At 35.0% G+C, this 25,525-nt stretch overlaps 5 protein-coding genes and 2 long non-coding RNA genes across 7 annotated transcripts; 4 read left to right on the forward strand and 3 right to left on the reverse strand.

The window, feature by feature from the left end:
- LOC109350403 (E3 ubiquitin-protein ligase RNF38-like) lies at nucleotides 6,364–7,116 on the reverse strand. The gene has a single exon (XM_019591644.1). The coding sequence runs from the start codon at nucleotides 7,096–7,098 to the stop codon at nucleotides 6,364–6,366; it is 735 nt and encodes a 244-aa protein (XP_019447189.1). The 5' UTR covers nucleotides 7,099–7,116.
- LOC109349955 lies at nucleotides 11,470–14,463 on the forward strand. The gene is made up of 2 exons (XM_019591033.1): nucleotides 11,470–11,728; nucleotides 12,438–14,463. Exon 2 carries the CDS (start codon nucleotides 12,564–12,566, stop codon nucleotides 14,313–14,315), a length of 1,752 nt encoding a protein of 583 aa, XP_019446578.1. The 5' UTR covers nucleotides 11,470–11,728; nucleotides 12,438–12,563; the 3' UTR covers nucleotides 14,316–14,463.
- On the reverse strand, nucleotides 15,144–17,210 carry LOC109349303 (probable LL-diaminopimelate aminotransferase, chloroplastic). Its single transcript, XM_019590056.1, has 3 exons — nucleotides 16,857–17,210; nucleotides 15,925–16,131; nucleotides 15,144–15,600 (listed from the first exon to the last, which is right to left on the reverse strand). Exons 1-3 carry the CDS (start codon nucleotides 17,181–17,183, stop codon nucleotides 15,307–15,309), a joined length of 828 nt encoding a protein of 275 aa, XP_019445601.1. The 5' UTR covers nucleotides 17,184–17,210; the 3' UTR covers nucleotides 15,144–15,306.
- Nucleotides 16,140–17,032, forward strand: LOC109349304. The gene is made up of 2 exons (XR_002107942.1): nucleotides 16,140–16,769; nucleotides 16,812–17,032. It is a non-coding gene; the product is annotated as an uncharacterized LOC109349304 (long non-coding RNA).
- Nucleotides 17,222–18,433, forward strand: LOC109350404. Its single transcript, XM_019591645.1, has one exon. The coding sequence runs from the start codon at nucleotides 17,222–17,224 to the stop codon at nucleotides 18,431–18,433; it is 1,212 nt and encodes a 403-aa protein (XP_019447190.1).
- Nucleotides 19,262–25,002, reverse strand: LOC109349302 (LL-diaminopimelate aminotransferase, chloroplastic-like). Its single transcript, XM_019590055.1, has 10 exons — nucleotides 24,853–25,002; nucleotides 24,657–24,730; nucleotides 23,903–23,970; nucleotides 23,038–23,154; nucleotides 22,762–22,824; nucleotides 22,461–22,565; nucleotides 22,188–22,238; nucleotides 20,975–21,295; nucleotides 20,043–20,249; nucleotides 19,262–19,718 (listed from the first exon to the last, which is right to left on the reverse strand). The coding sequence occupies exons 1-10, from the start codon at nucleotides 24,933–24,935 to the stop codon at nucleotides 19,425–19,427; spliced, it is 1,383 nt and encodes a 460-aa protein (XP_019445600.1). The 5' UTR covers nucleotides 24,936–25,002; the 3' UTR covers nucleotides 19,262–19,424.
- Nucleotides 20,258–21,150, forward strand: LOC109349305. Its single transcript, XR_002107943.1, has 2 exons — nucleotides 20,258–20,887; nucleotides 20,930–21,150. It is a non-coding gene; the product is annotated as an uncharacterized LOC109349305 (long non-coding RNA).

Below are 25,525 nucleotides of genomic sequence, written 5' to 3' on the forward strand. Positions count from 1 at the left end.
GGCCTTGGTGTTGCATTGGGGACTTTAACTCTGTCTTGGGAGCCAATGAATGTAAAGGCTCTTACCTGCCTAATAGACTTGCTTGTGATGATTTTCAGAGATTTTCTGAGGATGGTAGATTGCATCATATTCTAACTAGGGGGGCTGGATTCACATGGACAAATAGAAGAAGAGGCTTGGCTCACACAGAAAAAAGGTTGGATAGATCTTTGTGTAATGAGAGTTGGATGACCATTTGGCAGCAGAGTTATTGTTGCACTTTGCCTAGATCTGCTTCTGATCATCACCCTATTATGTTTGGTTTCTGCAATGAAGATGCTAGAGTCCAACCTCAGTTCAGGTTCCACAAAATGTGGTTGAAGCATGAGGGCCTCAGAGGAGTGGTAGAGGCTCATTGGGCTAATAGGGTGGTGGGGTGTCCCATGTTTATCTTGGCTAGCAAGCTTAAGGGCCTCAAGACCATCCTAAAGGTTTGGAACAAGGAGGTTTTTGGAAATATTCACATAAGGGTCAAGGAGGCTTTCAAGAATCTGGAAGATTTGCAGCTCAGAATTACAAATGAGGGTCAATCTGACACTCTAATGATTCAAGAGGACCAGGCTCAAAAAAACCTGCTAGGGGCTTTAATTGCTGATGAGGAGTTTTGGAAAGAGAAGTCAAGACTGAATTGGCAAATCAGTGGTGATAGGAATACTGCCTATTTCCATAACATAGCTAAGATAAGGTATGCAACCAAGTCTATGTGCATCCTTAGACAGGGAGAGGAAACTCTGCTCCATAGGCAGGAGATTGATAACCATGTTCTAAGCTACTTCATAAATTTGTATGCTTCTGAGAATGTAACTCAGCCTAGTAACCTCATTGACTATGTGATTCCTAAGTTGGTTACTCAGGAAGACAACAATATGCTATCCAGGATACCCTTGGATGATGAGATCAGGGATGCTGTGTTTGCTATGAATGGAGAGGGAGCCCCTAGCCCTGATGGTTTTGGTGGCTGTTTTTTTCAGGAATTCTGGGACATAGTTGGGCCTGATGTGTGCCATTCTGTGAACCAGTTCTTCACTCAGGGTTGGATTCTCCCTAATCTCAACTCCAATAATCTGATTCTAATTCCAAAGTTCCCCTCAGCTGATAAAATTGAGGATTTCAGGCCAATTGCTTTAGCAAATTTCCAATTCAAAATCATCACCAAAGTCCTAGCTGACAGGCTGGCTAAAATTGCTCCTAATATCATTTCCCAGCATCAAAGAGGCTTCATCAAAGATAGACACATACATGATTGCATATGTATAGCTTCTGAGGCAATTAATCTCCTTGATCATAAGACCCTTGGTGGAAACTTGGCCCTCAAGCTTGATGTCAAGAAGGCTTTTGATACTATTGATTGGAGGTTCCTTATGGATACTCTTAAGGCCTTTGGGTTTCACAACTCCTTCATTCATTGGATTGAAGTGATCCTTAATTCTGCTAAGCTCTCTATCTCTGTGAATGGTCACAATGTTGGCTACTTCAGCTGCAAGAGAGGTGTTAGGCAGGGGGATCCCTGTTTGGCTGAAGAAGTGATTAGTAGAGGGTTAACTAAGTTGCTGGAGAAGGGGAAATTTAGATCAATTGCTGGTCCTAGAATTGCAACCCCTAGTCATGTTCTCTATGCTGATGACATTCTGGTTTTTTGCAGAGGAATCAAGAGAGATCTGCTAGCAATCAAGGATCTTTTCAATGAGTATGCCAATGTTTCTGGTCAATATTTAAATCTCACCAAGTGTAAGTTCTACTCTACTCAGGCCAATACTAGAAAGATTGGAAAGTTAACCTCATGGCTGGGTTTTGGTGCTGGAAGTTTGCCTTTCAACTATCTTGGGGTGCCTGTGTTCCAAGGCAAACCAAAAGCTATTCATTTGCAACCCATATCAGATAGAATTATCAACAAATTGGCCAAGTGGAAAGGATGTTGTCTCTCAGCAGAGTGGAACTTGTCAAGACCATAATCCAGAGTATGCTAGTGTATAGCTTTCACATCTATACTTGGCCTGTGAATTTGCTGAAAAAATTGGACTGTTGCATAAGGAATTTCATATGGTCTGGTGATACTAGGGTCAAGAAGCTGGTAACAGTTGCTTGACACAAAGTTTGCTGTCCAACCAAAGAAGAGGGGCTTGGGATAAGATCAATCAAGTTGTTGAATGAGGCAGCTATGTTAAAATTGGCTTGGGAAATGAATTCTTCTCAGCAGGAGTGGGATACCTACTACAAGAGCAGATTTTGTAGGAATAAAGAGCCTAAATCTTCTTACATAAAGTCTTCAATTTGGCCTGGCATAAGGAAGCATTGGCAGGTCATCCTTGACAACTCCATCTGGTTATTTGGCAATGGGAACAACATAAGATATTAGAAGGACAATTGGTTAGGCAAGACCTTAGTTGACCTGCTTGGCATCCCTAATCAAATTTCCTTTGCTCTCTTAGCTAAGATCCCTGACTTCATCCATCACTCTGCATGGATAATTCCATCTTGGTTGTCTAGGATCAATCCTAAGGTTTGCCAGAATATTTTGAGAACCCCCATTCCTGCTACTCATCTGCCTGATAAGTTGGCCTGGATGCACACCAATGATGGAATTCTTAGCTCAAAAGAGGCTTATAATTTCACAAAATCCCCTCAGCAGCTTGACAACATGTGTAGTAGTCTGTGGTCCATCTCTATTCCTCCTTCCGGGTCTTTTGTTGCTTGGAGGCTTCACAAAAACAGAATGCCCACAGATGAAAATTTGAAGCTAAGGGGTATGTTTCTGCCTTCTATGTGCACTCTGTGCGGTTCAAGTGGGGAGTCCTCTAATCATCTCTTCTTCAATTGTGAGTTTGCTAAACTGATTTGGACTTGGCTAAGCAATCAAGTAGGCTATAACATTGATCATGCTTCTCTCAAGAGCATCCTGTCCATTTCTCCTCAATGGAGTCCTCAGCTGAAGCAAGTGTTACTTGCTGCCTTTGTGAACTCTATTGCTGTTATCTGGCTCTGCAGAAATAAGGCTAGGTTTGATAACACTTCCATCAGCTTTGCCAAAGCAATTCACATGATAAAGTTGAACACTTCTCTCACAGGCAGCTCATCCAACTGTTATGCCAAGAACTCTTTATTGGAATTCTCTATCCTCAGAGCTTTTCAAACAGGTATAGTAAGGCCCCTACAATAACTGAGGTCACTTGGGCTATGCCCTTGCTTGGTTGGGTGAAAATTAACACTGATGGGGCAGCTAAGGGATCGCCAGGGCATGCAGGGGGTGGTGTTATTTTCAGGGATGGCAAGGGAAGGTGCTTGGGTTGTTTTGCTTCATATTTCAGCATTCAAGACTCTATCTTTGCTGAAGTGCTAGCTGCAATTATGGCTATTCAAATGGCTCATTCTAAACGTTGGTTCTTTGTTTGGTTAGAATGTGATTCAACTGCGGTGGTGGACATATTCAAGGGCAATAAACCGGTGCCTTGGAAGTTAAGTAACCTTATGAACAAGTGCAAAAGGCTAATGATGGATATGCAAGTTCAAGTTTCCCATCTCTTTAGGGAAGGGAATGCTTGTGCGGATAAGCTTGCTAATTTTGGTGTAATGTATAGATTGGATTATTGGTGGGAGTCACCTCCTTCATTCTTGTTGCATGATTTCCATAGAAACTTGTTGTTGCTTCCTAATTATAGGTTTAGGGGCTTGTAATGGTCTACCAATCTTAATATATTTATGGGTGTGTTGACACTTTTGTTTTAAAAAAAAAAAAGTCTTTTGCAAGCTAATAAAATTAAATTGTCTTTTTTGTAGAAATTCTTAAAGATAATTGCATTGCTTTAACCAATAATAGACGAAAACTTTGCCTTGATAAAATGTTTTCAATACATATATTTTTAAATGTAAATTTTTTTTACCTGTTAACTTTAACAGCTTACCTAAAATAACAATATTCATTCTGAAATCAATTATTTATTTAAAAAAAATACAACAGAATGTTGATTATGGAATATTATACGTAATCAAAGGTTAGAATAAAAATGAATACGGTGGAGGTGATAAAATTGCCCAGTAGTAGATGATTTATTTTATTGATATAATATTAAATGTTTGATGTATGATGCATATATGAAAACATATTTTATTATTAACATATGTAATGCTCATTTTAATATTCTCAGCAACTTCAAAGAATTAGGCGGAGCAACAACAAATAACAAAACAAGTACTACATAAGTACATATATAACCCTACATCAAAATCTTATAGCCAAACAACCAATTGGAGCACCAAGGTGCTGCTATAACGTCCCCAACCCTTTACAAAATAATATTGGAATATACAGCCAAGATCGCATTCATAGAATTGTAATTCAAAAGCTTTAGTTTTCTTACTATAAATAGCAATCTATTATTAGTTAGTTGGTTGAATGGTTGCTATATATATAGAAGGTTGTTACCATTGCTTTGATATATGAAAAATAACACAATCTCCTTCTACCAATCTCACTTCTTCTATTCTTTCATCATTATCTCTGTTCTAACAATCAAGCCATCAACTACTAGTGGAACCACCTGAGTTTTCAAATTATAAAGTTTTAATTGAAAAGAGAAGGTTGAAATTGCAAACAAGACAAACCTAATTTGTTGGGCAATAGATCAGTCAGTAGATTTGTTGCAAAATATATACATTTTTATCATCAAAATATATATATGCATATTGCAATTATATTAAACTATGCATATTGCCGGCATAAATTAAGGGACATGTGCATGGTGTTTGTGAGAGTAACTTTGTACCTAGCAGGGTGGAAATATGTCAGATTAAGCTAGACTTTGTCTGAAATAGACTTAGTTTATATAGCATATATGAGTCTTGATAAATAACAAAACGTATATAAAGATGATAATATATATATATATGTTTGTGAGAGTAACTTTGTACCTAGCAGGGTGGAAATATGTCAGATTAAGCTAGACTTTGTCTGAAATAGACTTAGTTTATATAGCATATATGAGTCTTGATAAATAACAAAACGTATATAAAGATGATAATATATATATATATGTTTGTGAGAGTAACTTTGTACCTAGCAGGGTGGAAATATGTCAGATTAAGCTAGACTTTGTCTGAAATAGACTTAGTTTATATAGCATATATGAGTCTTGATAAATAACAAAACGTATATAAAGATGATAATATATATATATATATATATTTAAAAATTGAAAAGAGAACATGGCAAGATAGGTTAAAAAGGAGACAGGTTAATTCAAGTGTAATCAAGAGATTAAATATTAACTTCAATCCTTAAAAGTTTTCGGTGGATGAATTTGGTCATAGAAAAATTAAAACTCAAACTAGTATTTAAAATAAAGTTTGAGTGTAAGTCAATATAATGAATATTAAGGGTTATAAAATTCTAACGATTGGACACAACACACAAGTGTTATTCCTGACCATCCATAGAATTAGTTGATCATTGCTTTCTGGATTGCAAAAAAAGTTTGGAATATCTGATTTAAAAAGTTGATAAAAGAATATCATTACTGGTTTGGTAAGAAAAGATTGGCATAGAGATCATTACTAATCATGATCAGATATCACTTATTTACTTATACATTCATAAACTATTTGTCAACGTATAATTAAATAATGTTGTCTTTATTATATATAAAAACCCATAATTTTCTATGCCCGTGAAAATAATTCACGGATTCTTTTAGAAAGTAGAAAAGGTAGAAGCACCCCCTAAATCTTTCTGGAAAAATTGGGTTAGAATATTTTTTTGTTTTGACAAATATTAGCAATTAAATGAACGAAGATATCATTTGAAATTAAGTGGTTCTTAAATTATTGGGATACTAATCCTTTCTTTGACTTCCACAAGACTTATTGGAACTAGTATAACCTGGTGGGTTAAGATATCACGAATCAAAGACTTTTATTTTCCGAAACAAACCTAAATCAATGCTTGCTATCATCCTTTTACCAGCTCTTTCTCGTAAGAAATATTTAAAACTCTTTAAATAGTAATTAGGAATAACCTTATACGCAGTTTGTTTATGAGAGTTTGTACGAGAGTTAGTAATTAGAAATATTCAAAACTATTTAACTTAGTTTGTTTTGGAAAGTTTAGTAATTAGGAATTTACGGAGAGTTTGTTTCGCACGAAAAAAGTGCAAATAATTTTTTTAAGGCCAAAAGGATAGATAATTATTAAAGTTTGAAGAAAACAACCAAGAATGCAAGAATTGGAAATAATCTATAATAAAATATCAATATAAACTAAAACTAAAACTAAAAATATTAGAAGTGAAAAAATATCATTCTAATATCATATATAATCAAATCAAAATACATTTATCTTTTTCTTTTATTGTCAGTAGATAGAGGGGAACGACACAAAGGACACATATGACTGGTTTGTAGCCACTGTATGATACAGTGATGGTGAAACACATGACCACATGGCATTGTTGTGATCTCTACGTCACCATCGTCATCTTCTTTCTCCCCATAGAACTTTTCCAAACATATTTGGCATTGCTGTGGAAGCTTATATGTTTTCAAAGATTGCACGTCTTTGTTAGATGCTGGAACCATCTTCACATCTTCTTGCATGGACAATTGTTCTTGTACACCCAACTCTTCATCACTGATGTTAATGGGCACGTCAATACTAATATTTACATCAAAATCAAACGATTCGCCTATCAAATCTGGTGATTCTGTGAATCCATGTTTTGAAGCATGACTAATATAAAGTTCTCGTAGCTGAGCTATTATCTCACATGATAGGCTCTCAATGTGATCCGGAGAACCATAGGTCAAGAGGGTTGCATATAATGAGTTCACTAAGTTTCTTCGTAGAAAATCTTTGTGGTTAATTTCGAAGATATGTTTGCAGGGTAGGTTGAAAGAGGTTTGAAACAAGGGTATTGTGTCTATTATAAGTGGATGTGAGTTGGGATCATTCATTGGTAGGTAATATCGAATAAAGGCATGAGCTTCAATTCTGAAGGAGTCAGCGAGTTTTAGGTTTTGGAGTTGTTGTTGTTTGTGGACACAACAATGGTACCATGTTGGATGATCCATGGTGATGAATGAAAAGGGAATAGAGGAAAATTGTGGGTTCTGGAGTTATGTATATAAGGTTTTTATTAGATGCTATCTTTATTTTGAGTAGAGGTAAAGTAGCATAATCGGATTAAATCTTAAAGTAAAGAAGATACATCTGATATTAAATGATACGAAACAAAATCATAAAGGAAAAAACCGTTATCCAAATCCAGTGATAATAGTTACATATTGTTGGAATTTGAATTATTTTCTTTATCAGAACATAGCCTCGCTAGATCATACCAACATAGGGTTTTTCTATTAAAAAGAAATCAACTATAATTTTTAGTTGGCAAGGTTATAGTAAAAAATAGACTGGAAAATATTTATACGAGGAATTTATATCTATATGTAAATAACAAGGACAATTAATGTATATAATTGCATTTTATATAAAAAATTAAGATTAAAAGATAAATAGATATATTTTTTAGATGACTATAATATCATTAACTAATTGTTAATTTTAATTTTTCATGTATGTTTATATAGATCAAATTTATCGTTCTAATATTTTCTATATGAGAAATTACTAACATAATTGTAGTAATATAATTTCAAATATTCTAATTTTATGAGTATTAATTCTCTTAATTATTTATAATATATATATATATATATATATATATCTTGAAGTACAATATTTTGGTACTACTATCAATTATATTATGCATAATGTGTGGTTGTCTTTCCAAAAAAGGATTCTAACCTTTTAGTTATTATGGAATTTAGCAAGCCTTAATCACTAGATTAATATATTATTACTATTATTTGTATAAACTAAATATCTTGAATGTTGGTTTACTAAATTAAGTATGTTAATCCAAGTGTAATAAATTATATATACGTGTGTTAAAATTAACACCAAGTCGTCATGATAAATAAAACTATACACAATTATTATAAGAGTATAATTGATATAAAATAATAATATGCATATTATTTTGAACTTTTGAAAACAAGAAACAAATATAAATATTTTTAAAGTTTAGAATCTATGAAATAACAATGTAAAATTTTGTATACGATTAACATATCATCTATTATTAATTTGCATTATTTTCGTTTGAGATTACGCACATCATTTATCATCTACATATTCTTTGAATAACCATACTTCAAATATAAAAAAGCAGAGGTAGTAGCCTACTAGTCTTCATAGCGCAGCCTGTGCATTTTTAATAGCTTTATGTTTATACCACCATCGATCATATGATTTGTTTTATTTTTAAAATGTTATAATGTGAAATTGTGAACAGATAATAAGCGATAATAAACCAAAATAGAGGCATGCTTTAATTGATTCAACCCCCAATTAAATATTCAAATAGTAAAGTTCAAAGTCAAGAGATTTCCAGTAAGCTTGTGAAAAAATAATTTACCTTCAAATTTGGAAAACTAAGTAAAAATATGGATAGATAAAGTAGAATCAGAGCTAAAATAAAACAGAAAAAGAAGAAGCCTAATCCATCTTTTCAGATAGGTATTGTTGTCATAGAAAATAATGAAACTTTATCTTGACTTGAAATATAGTTGCTAATCTGATTCCTATTCAACAGCAAATTCCGTTTAAAAAAAACAAAATAAAGAGTCAAATCTCCATTTACATCATATTTAAAACCAAACTGAGAGAGCTAGCAGAACTTAAGCTTTTGGGGTAGGAAGGTAGAGGAACAAGGTCTCCTTCTCTTTGACTTTTTTCTCTCATTCTTTCTTCAACTGTCATTCTGTTAACTATTTATTTATCATCACAGAAAGTGTCACTTTCAATCTATATAATATACATCATATTGTTATTATTACTATAGATGGCACAACATGAACATGAACTTCATGAAACAAAGCATGATGCTTCTTCTTCCTCTACCTCTGAGCCTAAGCCTTCTGTGAAGCCAGACATGTCCAACAAAACCGTGATTCCCTCAACTTCATGGTTTACACCAAAGAGGTTATTCTATTTTATTTTCAACCTTTTTTTGGTTCCTGAAATTAATGTTTTTATGGATTTATTTTTTGTTATGTTAGTTAATGGTAATAGTCATTCATATTTGACCAATTTAGGTGTAGATTAAGAGGGAATGTGGAAATTCAATCCTTTTGTGCATTTAAAAATTCTTACTTGTGTTGTAGGTTACTGGCTATGTTTTGTGTGATTAGCTTCATAAACTATTTGGACCTAGCAATGGTGTTAATGGAAGTACAGGAACTTGCACCAAAAGGTGGTACCTGTACACCTGGAACTGGAATACAGTGAGAATTACTTCTCTTTAATTTTTGTGCTTAGTCTTTTATTTGTACTTTTGATGCATTCAACAGCCGCATATTTTAAGTGATTCTCAAAGGAGAACAACACCAATGGCAATCAAACTAAAATCTTATAGTTTTTCTGACTCATTGTTCTTTCACAACAAGAATAGAGGATGTTGTCATTGTTTTAAATTGAGTCGGGTATATCTATATGATTTATCTTCAAAAAGTTTGAATGAAATGATTGAAAAAGAAAAGTGAAAAAATTGAGATATTGGTGAGAAACCTATGTTTTTTTCTCCATATTATGAAGGAATCATCCACCACTTGATGTGGGATTTAATTTATACTCTACTAAACCACAACAAACTAAAACATTTTCCACACTGTCACATATATCAAACTATGGTAAACTAAAGTATTCTCCACAATTTTACACATTTATCATTTAAGAGGGAATCATGATCTTGAAAAACTTCAGAATTGAAGAGGTGGTTATAACATAGATTTGTAACTAAAAATAAAAACATTTCCAAACACTTGAAACAATGTCACTAGATATGAATAAGTGATCAATAAATTCAATATGATTATTGCATAACTTGTAGACCATGTTATCCACCCTCACAATAATGTTCCTTTTAAATAATTCATCTTTTGTTGGAAGCATTCTTCTTATGAGTTTCCAGACGAAACAACAAATATTTGATGGCATAGTTTAACTCTTTACCTATAGGCGATTGTTGATGATTCAATTGAGCCAAATATATAGTTAGAACCATATAGTCACATTAGTCATCTAATCTGCATCTCCAACTATCAAGGACATCTCTTTTACAGGAATAACGATGAATCAAGTCATACAAATTCCGAGTCAATGACTCCTTTCTGCCAAACAGACTTCTCCTCCACGAAATTTCCCAGAAGCATGTTGATTTGATGCAAGATGAAATAATCTAGGGAAGATCATCTTAATATTCTGATTACTCACCCAAATATCATGTCAGAAAAGAGTTTGAAGATCAGTACCAATTTTCATCCAAACATTTCCATCAAACCACTCACCTTTGACCCTGTTAGGACAGCCCACTTTTCCTAAATCCTTCCACCATCTTGAAACAAAAACATTCCTTTGCATGGACCAATCAGAATCATATTTTGAATTAATTACCTTCACCCAAAATGCTTCCTTATCTTAAAGTCTACACCATCTCCATTTCTCCAGCAAAGCATGGTTGAAATGGAAAGCATGATTGAAATGGAGACGATTCTTAACCCCTACACCACCTTGCTCCTTAGGTTTGCAAACCACAACCCAAGCCACCCCAGCAATACCTTTACCGCCTCTCGTATTCCCCCTAAAAAAACTATCTTGCAAGCTAACAATTTTGGCTAAAACCTTCTTAGGAGCTTTATAGAGGACAATATATAAGTAGAAATGTTAGATAAAACAGAATTTAGAAGAATTAATCTACCTCCAAACAATATATATTAGTAATGAATTCAAATATGAAACTATGACTCTTGCAATAGTCATATTTAAATTTGGACATGTGATGCAAAATTATAAATATATTCTTCCAAACGTTGAATGTTTTTTTATGGTGTTCTTTAAACTAGAGCGATGATAGTTAAAGACTTTATTTTGACTATTAAATATAATAGTTCGTTTGAATTCAGGAAGATAATATCACTCACATTTATATGGCTCCAGATATCCAATGGGTGTTGGATAACCATCATTCCAAATAATATTTCCCTGACAAATAATTATAAATATGAAGATAAATTAGAACTCAATAATATTAGTAGGAGAGTCATAAAAAGTTAGAGTTTGGTAGTAATGATGGAGAGACTTACTGAGTTTGGTGAAAAAGTAAAAATAAGGAAAAATAAAATTACAATGAGATAAAATGGGAAGTAAGAAATTGAAAAAATTAGCTAATTAAAAAATAACTTAACACATGATTTTAGAGTTTTTATATTGAGTTTATTTTTCAAAAAAAAAAACCTGAATTTATAATGTAATAATTGCCAAAAACTAAAAAAAAAAAATCCTCACCAAACATGCAATTAGCTACACTTATAACTCATAAGGCATCAAAATTAAAGCATGAAAATAAAATATGAAAAAGAAAAAGGACATTTCCAATCTTGCTCAAGTTGACATGTCAGAAAACCCCCAGCTTCACATTAGGAAATGACAATAACACCCCTAAGTGACCCAATCAACCCTAACCTTTTGTAACAGTACCCAAGCTTGTTCATCATCTTCTATCTCTATCTCTGTCTGTCCACTGATGATAGATATTCTATTGGATCTTACTCTTCTTTCACACTCTCTTTCTCTCTTCTTCAGGTAACCAACACCCTCTCTTTTCTCTTTCTTTTCATTCCACTGTACCTTCATTTTGAGCTGCTTTACCTTGTTTATTATGTGCCTACTTGAAAATTTCTGTTCCTTATGAATTGGGTTGATGTCAAAATTGAATTTTTCTTCATAATCTCTGTTGGGTGGGTCTTAATTTTGTAAGACGGTTTTCTTGTGAGTGTCCTGAGCTGTTTAGTGTGGTAACTATATATGCAAGAATGATTTTTACTAGACATGTGCCTTTCTACTCAGTTCAACTCTTTATTTTCTTATGATTAGAATGGAGTTTAGGAACATTTAAGGTTGAGAGTGCAACACTAATAGCAGACCATTGAATTTGCTATTGTTTTAAATCAATATACATACTTTGTATTGATTGTTGTTTTAAATGATTATATGAATACAAGTTGAGTCCCCTTTGATGAATATAATATCACAACATTTACTTATGAAAGGGAGATGCTATTTATGAACCGGAGTTGGATGATGTTGGATGTTTGGCTGATTTTGAGAGTAGATGAAGATAGATTGCCCCATATGGGTTTTAAATAGGAAATGATAGTAAATGCTGCATAATTCTTGGGAGTTCTGTAACTTCTGTTTTCTTGATGATCCTTGTCTATTTGGTTACAGAAACCAGTGCCTTGAATGCCTTCTGATTAAGTGTACTAACTTCTTTTTTTGCTGGATTTTGCAGATTATTTTAAGGAGGAAGCTGCTTGTACATATAATTGAGAAAATGGTATTCTTCCTAGTTAATTGCAGGTTTGAGTGCTTCATTATTACCTCATAGAATATAACAAACAGGTAAAACCTTGACTTCATGGAAGACCACACTTTTGTTGTTGGTCAAGAATTTACTGATGTTAAGTCATTCCGGAATGCAATTAAAGAAGCTGCTATTGCACAGCATTTTGAGCTTCATATTATTAAAAGTGACTTGGTTCGCTACTTTGCCAAGTGTGCCTCAGACGGCTGTCCATGGCGGATTCGTGCCATCAAACTCCCAAAAGCCCCAACGTTTACTATAAGAAGTCTTGAAGGGACACATACTTGTGGGAAAAATGCACACCATGGACACCACCAGGCTTCTGTTGATTGGATTGCGAGTTTCATAGAAGAAAGGTTGCGAGATAACATCAATTATAAACCGAAAGATATTTTACATGACATCCATGAGCAATATGGGATAACCATACCATATAAGCAAGCTTGGCGTGCAAAGGAACGGGGCCTTGCAGCAATATATGGCTCCTCTGAAGAAGGATATTATCTACTTCCTTCATATTGTGAGCAGATAAAGAAAAATAATCCTGGAAGTGTTGCAGAGGTGTTTACCACTGGTACAGATAACCGCTTTCAGAGGCTTTTTGTTTCCATTCATGCATCAATTTATGGTTTCCTTAATGGTTGTTTGCCCATTGTTGGACTTGGTGGAATCCAGCTGACAAGTAAATACCTTAGCACTTTGCTTTCAGCAACTTCTTTTGATGCCAATGGTGAGTTGTTTCCACTTGCTTTTGGAGTTGTTGATGTAGAAAATGATGACAGTTGGACATGGTTCCTGTCTGAGTTGCATAAGGCACTAGAGGTGAATACTGAGAGCATGCCACAGGTTATTTTTTTGTCACATGGGCAAAAGGGTATTATGGATGCAGTAAGAATGAAGTTCCCAAATTCTTCTCATGCATTCTGCATGCGTCACTTAAGTGAAAGCATTGGCAAAGAATTCAAGAACTCTAGACTCATCCATCTTCTGTGGAAGGCTGCATATGCCAGCACAACTATGGTATTTAAAGAAAAAATGGCTGAAATACATGAGGTCTCTTCTGAAGCTTCTAAATGGCTACAACAATTTCATCCTTCTCAATGGGCCCTGGTATATTTTGAAGGAACACGATATGGTCATTTGTCCTCTAACATTGTGGAGTTCAGTAAATGGATTCTTGAAGCCCGGGAGCTGCCAATTATCCAGGTAATCGAGCGGATTCATAGCAAGCTTAAGGTGGAGTTCAATGACAGGCGTTTAAAAAGCTGCTCATGGTTCTCTGTGCTTGCCCCATCTGCTGAGAGTCGAATGGTTGAAGCTATTAGCCAAGCGTCCACATATCAAGTCCTTAGATCAGATGAGTTTGAGTTTGAGGTTCTATCAGATGATCGATCAGAGATTGTAAATATCGGCAGCCATAGCTGTTCATGCCACAATTGGCAGCTATACGGGATACCATGCTCCCATGCTGCTGCTGCTCTTATCTCATGCCGTAAGGATGTTTATGCATATACTGAGAAGTGTTTTACTGTTGCAAGTTACAAGGAGACTTATGCAGAGGAAATACACCCCATCCCAGGAAAACTTGATTGTCGGAAAACAGATGAGTCCATCATGGATGATGATATCCTTGTTGTCCGGCCACCTAAATTTCGACGACCACCAGGACGTCCAGAAAAGAAGCGGATATGTGTGGAGGACCTTAACCGTGACAAGCATACAGTGCATTGTAGTCGGTGTAATCAAACTGGACATTACAAGACAACTTGCAAAGCAGAGATGATTGATAGTATAGAGCAGTTTTAGTTCAAATTTTGTAATATGTAGTTCACTAAATAACTAGCTAATTAGCATCTAGAGACCCTACGCTTAACTTGCATGTTATTCAGGTCATGTAAGAAAGGTATATCATTGTATTTAATCAGTTAGTGTAGAACTTAAATTTTGAGCTTCAGCAGGATTGTAATGATGAAAGTAAGTTAGTCATGATTCTTTGCGTTCTCATAGGTTAAATAGTAAAGAGTTGGGTCAAGATTATACGTTATATCATAGAATCCGAGAATCCAGGGTGAAGGAAACTTTAAATGATGAGGAATGACAAAACAATTGGACTTGATAATATTCCTATTGAGACCTAGAAGGTTCTAGGAGAGTAGGGCATTAATTGGCTCACAAAGTTCTTTAATGAGATTATGAGGTCTTAGAAGATGTTAGACATGTGGAGAATAAACATTTGAATCCTTATTTATAAGAAGGGAGGTGCACAAAATTGTGCAAAGAAATTGTGATACAACTATGGATAATCACAACAACTTCTAGGCTAAAACAGGAATATCTGAGATTGAGCACCTCTTCTTGAAAGCTAGGATGAAAACTAAGGATTGAGGGTATGCACGCCCAGAGACATAAAATCACTTGCTTCTTGTTCTGGAGGTTCCAAACTGAAATAAATTGTTTCGTGAATAGATAGTCTATGGCTACAAGTTAGCACTAATGAGTTGAGACCTGCAAGCCCTCTCACAAATTCATTTAGTTGAATTGCTGGGTTAACATTTTCCATAGAAACAAATAAAAGATTTAACATTATCTAAATGAAGATGTGCAGTTGCAGGCTCCAAGTGCACAATGCAAAGATGAAAAGGCAAATAGCACATAATAAAAGTTCTTAATTGATAGTGAGTAGTGACTGTCTTTACATCCTTATAGTCTAAAGTCCAAGGAAGATCAATAAAATTATCTGAAAAGACACACAACCCACTCCAGTCCAAGAATACATCTCGAAACCAAAGAGATATTCTCACTTGTATAGCTGCCTGAATCTTCTGCAGGCCTCCAAGACATTTTCCCGGTGACCAAATGCACTAACCCTAACAAAACCTTCACCACCAGGTCCAAAACCACTACCAGGAGTTGTAACCACATGTGTCTTTTCAAGAATCTCACCGAATACGTCCCATGAGCTTCGACCAGGGAAATAGACCCACACATATGGTGCATTTTCCCCTCCATAGACTTTGAAACCAAGTGAATCAAATGTCTCCACTATTATGTCAGTATTTTCTTTGTAGAATCCAATAACATCACGCATAGCCTGCATTCAAATTCGGCAGGTCTGTTATACACCATGCATAGACTCGTTCTTGCTTGAAATGATTAAAGAAAACCACATCAAAGCCTATGCATTTCCCACATCGTTAAAGGCTAAGAATAAAGTTGTTAAAGGGTGGTATATTAGAGCAATGGATGTGAAGTTTAATGGTGCTATAATAATATAAGCATCAAACCAGTATAAGGTGTTGGCAACAGTGGGCCTTTTCCTTGGAAGGGGCAAAGGAAAATGCAGGGCTAGAGGGATAATGTATGAAAAAATTCTTTCTTTTTCATAAACTTCAGTAATAAAACAAAATCACTGGACCTTAAGACCATCTGGTGAAAGGCAAGCCAGACCACCGGCCTGGGAAATATTGGATGCACCATTGAAGCAAGTAGATACAATACGGTTGAAGTCTTTGGCAACAGGAAATCCATCAGAAAAAAGCAACTGCTTTGGAACCACAGTCCAACCCAGACGAACTCCGGTAAACCCAGCATACTTGCTAAATGATGAGGTCTCAAGGGCAACCTGCAATTAATAGTAACAAGTCATGCATATCGATGTGCAAATTTACAACAGGAACCCATGGTATACACTGAGGAACAAAAGGAAATTACAAACTTTTTGGGCCAACTTTTATAAAATATTTTAACACCAAATCCGTTAGTGGGAATTCTGGTTGATTTTATCATCCAGTTATGTTACAAAAATCTCCATATCCATACAGTGGAATAATAGAGATTCATCTTCAAATCAACCTAGTAAATATTGCAAATAGAAGTAGAAACCACATAGAGTAAGCAAGTGCAAATTTATTACTAACAAAATGTTCAGTGCCTTGAAAATAGTTTGAAAAGGCAAGTACTCCTAAACTATTTCTAGAGTAAAAATCAGTTTGACATGGCAATATTGGATGAAAATGAACAATCAAATCTTAACTAATCTAGCATGGTACGAGTGAAAAGATTCATCATCTAGATCAAAGCTAGAATAACTCATGTCATGCAAGAAGGAATATTCGGGCATTGGAGTGTTGCAAAATATTCTGGCACAAAATAACATTCACAAGAAGCTAATTTAAATTATAGCAGTGGCCACATGCACTCAAGTGACAACACATGTAATCAGAGAAGAATATACCAGATACATCCTATCATAATATAGAAGTATTTAATAAATGCTAGAATCACATGTGGTTAAGCGTGAAGATAATGACCAAATTTTAAACATCAAAATATCAATTAAAGACAGACCTCTTTGGCTCCTGGAATTTCAAAGATGGAGCGCGGATTGTCACCAGTAATGTACATTGCATATGCTGAATCATAGACTATTATAGACCCATTGTCCTTAGCAAACTGAACTAGTTGGGTCAGTTGCTCCCTTGTTGCGGCAGCACCAGTAGGATTGTTCGGTGAACAGAAAAAAATTATATCTGGTCGAGAAATAGAAGACAAATCAGGGAAGAAACCATTTTCAGGTGTACACCTCATGTACTCAATGTTAGCAAACTTCTCAACATCCTTTTGGTAGAGGCCAGTCTGGCCCATAATTACACTCGAGTCTACATAGGCCTGCATATAAATAAAATAAGCTACATTATTTACAGAGAACATCTATGGGAGACAACAAGGCCCGTAACTGGAGCAACGGTTCTCCCCCACATTGTTTGCCCATTGTTGGACTTGGTGGAATCCAGCTGACAAGTAAATACCTTAGCACTTTGCTTTCAGCAACTTCTTTTGATGCCAATGGTGAGTTGTTTCCACTTGCTTTTGGAGTTGTTGATGTAGAAAATGATGACAGTTGGACATGGTTCCTGTCTGAGTTGCATAAGGCACTAGAGGTGAATACTGAGAGCATGCCACAGGTTATTTTTTTGTCACATGGGCAAAAGGGTATTATGGATGCAGTAAGAATGAAGTTCCCAAATTCTTCTCATGCATTCTGCATGCGTCACTTAAGTGAAAGCATTGGCAAAGAATTCAAGAACTCTAGACTCATCCATCTTCTGTGGAAGGCTGCATATGCCAGCACAACTATGGTATTTAAAGAAAAAATGGCTGAAATACATGAGGTCTCTTCTGAAGCTTCTAAATGGCTACAACAATTTCATCCTTCTCAATGGGCCCTGGTATATTTTGAAGGAACACGATATGGTCATTTGTCCTCTAACATTGTGGAGTTCAGTAAATGGATTCTTGAAGCCCGGGAGCTGCCAATTATCCAGGTAATCGAGCGGATTCATAGCAAGCTTAAGGTGGAGTTCAATGACAGGCGTTTAAAAAGCTGCTCATGGTTCTCTGTGCTTGCCCCATCTGCTGAGAGTCGAATGGTTGAAGCTATTAGCCAAGCGTCCACATATCAAGTCCTTAGATCAGATGAGTTTGAGTTTGAGGTTCTATCAGATGATCGATCAGAGATTGTAAATATCGGCAGCCATAGCTGTTCATGCCACAATTGGCAGCTATACGGGATACCATGCTCCCATGCTGCTGCTGCTCTTATCTCATGCCGTAAGGATGTTTATGCATATACTGAGAAGTGTTTTACTGTTGCAAGTTACAAGGAGACTTATGCAGAGGAAATACACCCCATCCCAGGAAAACTTGATTGTCGGAAAACAGATGAGTCCATCATGGATGATGATATCCTTGTTGTCCGGCCACCTAAATTTCGACGACCACCAGGACGTCCAGAAAAGAAGCGGATATGTGTGGAGGACCTTAACCGTGACAAGCATACAGTGCATTGTAGTCGGTGTAATCAAACTGGACATTACAAGACAACTTGCAAAGCAGAGATGATTGATAGTATAGAGCAGTTTTAGTTCAAATTTTGTAATATGTAGTTCACTAAATAACTAGCTAATTAGCATCTAGAGACCCTACGCTTAACTTGCATGTTATTCAGGTCATGTAAGAAAGGTATATCATTGTATTTAATCAGTTAGTGTAGAACTTAAATTTTGAGCTTCAGCAGGATTGTAATGATGAAAGTAAGTTAGTCATGATTCTTTGCGTTCTCATAGGTTAAATAGTAAAGAGTTGGGTCAAGATTATACGTTATATCATAGAATCCGAGAATCCAGGGTGAAGGAAACTTTAAATGATGAGGAATGACAAAACAATTGGACTTGATAATATTCCTATTGAGACCTAGAAGGTTCTAGGAGAGTAGGGCATTAATTGGCTCACAAAGTTCTTTAATGAGATTATGAGGTCTTAGAAGATGTTAGACATGTGGAGAATAAACATTTGAATCCTTATTTATAAGAAGGGAGGTGCACAAAATTGTGCAAAGAAATTGTGATACAACTATGGATAATCACAACAACTTCTAGGCTAAAACAGGAATATCTGAGATTGAGCACCTCTTCTTGAAAGCTAGGATGAAAACTAAGGATTGAGGGTATGCACGCCCAGAGACATAAAATCACTTGCTTCTTGTTCTGGAGGTTCCAAACTGAAATAAATTGTTTCGTGAATAGATAGTCTATGGCTACAAGTTAGCACTAATGAGTTGAGACCTGCAAGCCCTCTCACAAATTCATTTAGTTGAATTGCTGGGTTAACATTTTCCATAGAAACAAATAAAAGATTTAACATTATCTAAATGAAGATGTGCAGTTGCAGGCTCCAAGTGCACAATGCAAAGATGAAAAGGCAAATAGCACATAATAAAAGTTCTTAATTGATAGTGAGTAGTGACTGTCTTTACATCCTTATAGTCTAAAGTCCAAGGAAGATCAATAAAATTATCTGAAAAGACACACAACCCACTCCAGTCCAAGAATACATCTCGAAACCAAAGAGATATTCTCACTTGTATAGCTGCCTGAATCTTCTGCAGGCCTCCAAGACATTTTCCCGGTGACCAAATGCACTAACCCTAACAAAACCTTCACCACCAGGTCCAAAACCACTACCAGGAGTTGTAACCACATGTGTCTTTTCAAGAATCTCACCGAATACGTCCCATGAGCTTCGACCAGGGAAATAGACCCACACATATGGTGCATTTTCCCCTCCATAGACTTTGAAACCAAGTGAATCAAATGTCTCCACTATTATGTCAGTATTTTCTTTGTAGAATCCAATAACATCACGCATAGCCTGCATTCAAATTCGGCAGGTCTGTTATACACCATGCATAGACTCGTTCTTGCTTGAAATGATTAAAGAAAACCACATCAAAGCCTATGCATTTCCCACATCGTTAAAGGCTAAGAATAAAGTTGTTAAAGGGTGGTATATTAGAGCAATGGATGTGAAGTTTAATGGTGCTATAATAATATAAGCATCAAACCAGTATAAGGTGTTGGCAACAGTGGGCCTTTTCCTTGGAAGGGGCAAAGGAAAATGCAGGGCTAGAGGGATAATGTATGAAAAAATTCTTTCTTTTTCATAAACTTCAGTAATAAAACAAAATCACTGGACCTTAAGACCATCTGGTGAAAGGCAAGCCAGACCACCGGCCTGGGAAATATTGGATGCACCATTGAAGCAAGTAGATACAATACGGTTGAAGTCTTTGGCAACAGGAAATCCATCAGAAAAAAGCAACTGCTTTGGAACCACAGTCCAACCCAGACGAACTCCGGTAAACCCAGCATACTTGCTAAATGATGAGGTCTCAAGGGCAACCTGCAATTAATAGTAACAAGTCATGCATATCGATGTGCAAATTTACAACAGGAACCCATGGTATACACTGAGGAACAAAAGGAAATTACAAACTTTTTGGGCCAACTTTTATAAAATATTTTAACACCAAATCCGTTAGTGGGAATTCTGGTTGATTTTATCATCCAGTTATGTTACAAAAATCTCCATATCCATACAGTGGAATAATAGAGATTCATCTTCAAATCAACCTAGTAAATATTGCAAATAGAAGTAGAAACCACATAGAGTAAGCAAGTGCAAATTTATTACTAACAAAATGTTCAGTGCCTTGAAAATAGTTTGAAAAGGCAAGTACTCCTAAACTATTTCTAGAGTAAAAATCAGTTTGACATGGCAATATTGGATGAAAATGAACAATCAAATCTTAACTAATCTAGCATGGTACGAGTGAAAAGATTCATCATCTAGATCAAAGCTAGAATAACTCATGTCATGCAAGAAGGAATATTCGGGCATTGGAGTGTTGCAAAATATTCTGGCACAAAATAACATTCACAAGAAGCTAATTTAAATTATAGCAGTGGCCACATGCACTCAAGTGACAACACATGTAATCAGAGAAGAATATACCAGATACATCCTATCATAATATAGAAGTATTTAATAAATGCTAGAATCACATGTGGTTAAGCGTGAAGATAATGACCAAATTTTAAACATCAAAATATCAATTAAAGACAGACCTCTTTGGCTCCTGGAATTTCAAAGATGGAGCGCGGATTGTCACCAGTAATGTACATTGCATATGCTGAATCATAGACTATTATAGACCCATTGTCCTTAGCAAACTGAACTAGTTGGGTCAGTTGCTCCCTTGTTGCGGCAGCACCAGTAGGATTGTTCGGTGAACAGAAAAAAATTATATCTGGTCGAGAAATAGAAGACAAATCAGGGAAGAAACCATTTTCAGGTGTACACCTCATGTACTCAATGTTAGCAAACTTCTCAACATCCTTTTGGTAGAGGCCAGTCTGGCCCATAATTACACTCGAGTCTACATAGGCCTGCATATAAATAAAATAAGCTACATTATTTACAGAGAACATCTATGGGAGACAAAAAGGCCAGTAACTGGAGCAACGGTTCTCCCCCGCATTGCAACTTTATTTATCTTATTTAATTTATACTGAATTCATTTTCAAGGAATATGCTCATGCACAATTCCAAGTGTGTATGCCCACAAAAAACATTCATCCAATAATGTTCAAACACAGTTTTGCATACCAACAAATAACCCCATCGAAGAAAACACATTCACTCCAGTGACAATCAAATATTCCACCAGAAGAAAATTAGATGCACGCCAAAAACATTGCTGTGTATAGTGATATAGATAATTGTTTATGTATGCCCCATTGAAGGTTCTAATTCATCCTCTAAAATTTTACTATATAGAAACCCCAGTTGGAATTTTCTAGTTCCAGCAAGCAGTTAAAGAACGAGCTACTTTTCAACCTTTTCTCAGATATCAATCGTACAACAACATCCAGTACACTAAGATAATCATTTCACACGTTATATTTTCAACAATCGTGTAAAAAACTTTATCAATTGAAGTTGAAACATTAATCAAATACACTGAATGAAGTTCTCTGTGTGTTTATATATTTAGTGTGGCACTTTTTTCAAGTAATGGGCGGTCTCTTATATTCATAGATCTTTGCTGATCAAATACTGAAAAAGTAATTCTTGAAAGATTGGAATGAAAAACATTCTTTCAAGCCCTCTAATCTTTTAAGACTAATGAAATGAAATCGGTCACCATATCACATAGTAAACCAACAACATGTAACAACTGAAACTGAACTAAAGTCAACATTTTTGGCATATTGAAGAACAATGAATGCTTAAGCAACAGATGAGATGCTTGTATTAAATGACATAGATATGAATTACCGGGTATGATGGATCTTGCACGGCCATTTTTACATTTGACCCAAAGACAATCTGCCACAAATTGAAAATAGAAGATATAACAAGTCAAATTAAGGAAAGAAAATAGATTGAGGAAAATCCCCAGTTAATATGCAATTCCCACTCATGCTCCTTATCCACAAAGTAGAATAATCAAAATCCAACCACAGTAAGTGATCCATCCCCCCCAGGCAAAGAGCAGAATATGCAGAAGAGATATAAGTTGGACGTATATTAAAAGAAATACAAAATTACCTGAAGGCGAGATATATCACATTTTGCTCCATCTGAGACAAATATATCATCATCATCTATGCCAAGATCATTGTAAAATGTTGAAGCAATTGCGCTTCTTAATGGCTGCATAGATTAGAGATGTCTCTCAAACTTTAAGTATCATAAACTTCATCAAAAGAAAACAAGTAGGGAAGAAAAAATCAAAAAATTAATGTTTGACATTATAAGGTATGTGAGGTAGAGCAACACATTATAGAAGGATGCAAAAATGAAAATTAGAAAAACAGGCAAAACCCTTAAATATGTCAATGCAACATACCTTTTCACCTTGCTCAGCTCCATAACCACTATATCCTTCCAAGGTTGACAATGCATATGATCTCTGAATAAAAGGAAAAGGACAATTCAAATGCACAGTAAGAAACAGGTGGTGGAACACTACTATAATTGAATTAAATTGATAAAGTATATTCTTAATTAACACCTTTTTAATAATAAAAATACATAGGAAATACATATTTATGTCAATGGAAGATACAATTAAACAGATAGAACTATAACAAGGGCGGAATTACACAGATGACAAACATTCTACCTTTGACATTGCCGAAGTTATGACTTCAGGAATGGGTTCAGTAGTATCACCAATTCCAAGGCTTATTATTTTTGCATCAGGGAACTTCAGCAAGTGTGCGTTCCGCCTTCTAGCAATCTATTTTTTGTAATAAAATTGCAGGAAAAGAAGGATCAGTAAAAAAAGAAAGGAAGTGAAGTAGTTCCACGTCATGTAAAGAAACAACCTTAAAGAGGCCGGAGAGTGTGAAAGAGAGATAACACACACTCATAACATTCTGTGTATAAACTAAACATAAGAAAGAATGAATACAATGCACGCATATTTCCGCAATTCTCTTCTGTATCTTTTGTGAGGTAGATACAATACACAGGTTTCAATAGCAAAATGCTTTGTTACAAAATCTCGTCTATTTCTTGGATGCTTCCAAAACAATAAGTCGGACTATTTTCATTTAAAAAGCATAAGGTTTAGCTGTTGACGAAAGGCATCTTTAATGAAGTCTATAGCTTGACTGTCTAGTTGTCAGGATTAAAAGGGAGTAATGATCACTGAAAAAAAATGGAGGCTAAAAAGTTCAAGATTTTATAATAACTTACTTCACAGATTATTCTTTTACCTAAAAATATGTACAATTATTCATCTTGAATTATGAGATATATGCTGAATACACCTTCAATCTAATTCAACGTGTTAATGAATAAATGAACCAAGATATGTACACCATGAATCCCATCGGAACAAAACAAGGAAACATGTTTAGTCAAAGTAATCAAGAATAATAATAATAATAGACGAAATAGCAAGTAAGCTGATTAACTATGCACTGCAGTGATCAAAGACTGATTTTTTAGTAGTTACACGAAGAAAAGGTGGCATTAAATACCTCCGGAAAGAGATAGCCAGCTTGAAGTTTAGCTATATTTCCATTGCGAGAGACCTTTGTCTTGTAGGCTTCAAAACGAAGTGAAAAAATGTTATTTCCATTGCATGCTTTTTTCCAAGACTGTACCACTACAGCTACCCTTCCAACACACAATCCACTATATTCCAGGAATCTAGTACAAGCAAGCCTGTGCTAAAGGAGCATCAAGCAAATTCTTAAGGCCTATATCTTTGCATATTAAGTTAAAAATTAACATTTGATATCAGTTGTCATATTCTCAAATGTGGCAAATTTTCACAATCAAAATTAGAAAGTATCTAAAACTGCTATATTAACAGTGGCAACACAAATTAGCACTGCAAGGTAGTAAACTTTGATAGACATGCTAAATAAAGATCCGTTTGTTTAAAATTGTGTTTTCTTAAAAATGCCATTTTAATTAAAGAAGTTACACTTACACATTTGTTTGGCTGTACTAAAAAGCATAAGCTACCAAAAGCACTTTCATGAAAAGCTATATTTTATAGCTAACTTGAAGAAAAAAAAGCTAATTTATATTAAAAAAAACTTCCAAATTATTTTTTTAAATTTAATTATTGTCAAATGCAAAAGCCATACCAGAAAATAACTTCCTTAGAGTAATTTAGAATCACTTTTTGCAAAATGAAGCAGAGCTATGAGCATGAGTACCACATTATAATAATCACAAGAGTCACAAAGTCTTCACAATATAAAGGTGAAGAATTCAAGGTACCAGTCTCAGCTTGTTGGGGTGCCGCAACACATTTGCAAATTCCCACGCTTTTCACAGGCAATGAAACCTGATTCCTGCAGCACCCAAAAGAGGGTTTTACAAAAATTTAAAAAGGAAACAGAAGAAAGATGCAATTTTGTATGAATAGCATTAGTGGGTAGGATCCCATTTTTTGTTGGGAAGGGAGATGAAGTACCTAGAATTGAAGGTAGATGGGGCAAAAAAAGAAGAGGAAGAAGAAGAGATTGAAGTGGCAGTGAGGTTTTGGGTGATAGACATATTTGGATTCGAGTGGTGAAAGCAAAAAGTAAATTCGGACCCTGAATATGAGGAATGCGGCGCTTGGTTAAGTAGGATGCTAAACCCTATAGTATGGTGTTATCACTGTTATGTGAATAGATAGCTATGTTTTAAGCAATAGATGTTAAGATCTATCTGCTGTTGATACTAAAGTTTTTTACAATGTTGATACAACATTTATTATTGGTATCGATTTATATTTATTTGAGAGTCAAATGTTATTAATAATCAATAGTGCATTATTGGTTAAATATTTTTCTAATTAGTACATGTTAAATCCAATAAAATACTATTAAAAATTTATTAAATAATATAATTATTTGAAAGAGAAATAGGAGTTAAAAAGAGTAATGAAATGGATAATAATATAAATGGAAAATAATGTATAATTAAGTTTTGGGTTTGTAAAAGGTGAAACCTTTAGGACAAATAGAATGTAAAAAAAATGTCAACATTAAGGAAAGAATGAGTAACAAATAATGAAGATATAGATAATACCATTAAAAATTATTAAATAATATAATTATTTGAAAGAGAAATGGGAGTTAAAAAGAGTAATGAAATTGATA

Source organism: Lupinus angustifolius, chromosome LG06, assembly GCF_001865875.1.
Source record: "Lupinus angustifolius cultivar Tanjil chromosome LG06, LupAngTanjil_v1.0, whole genome shotgun sequence".
Lineage (NCBI taxonomy): Eukaryota > Viridiplantae > Streptophyta > Magnoliopsida > Fabales > Fabaceae > Lupinus > Lupinus angustifolius.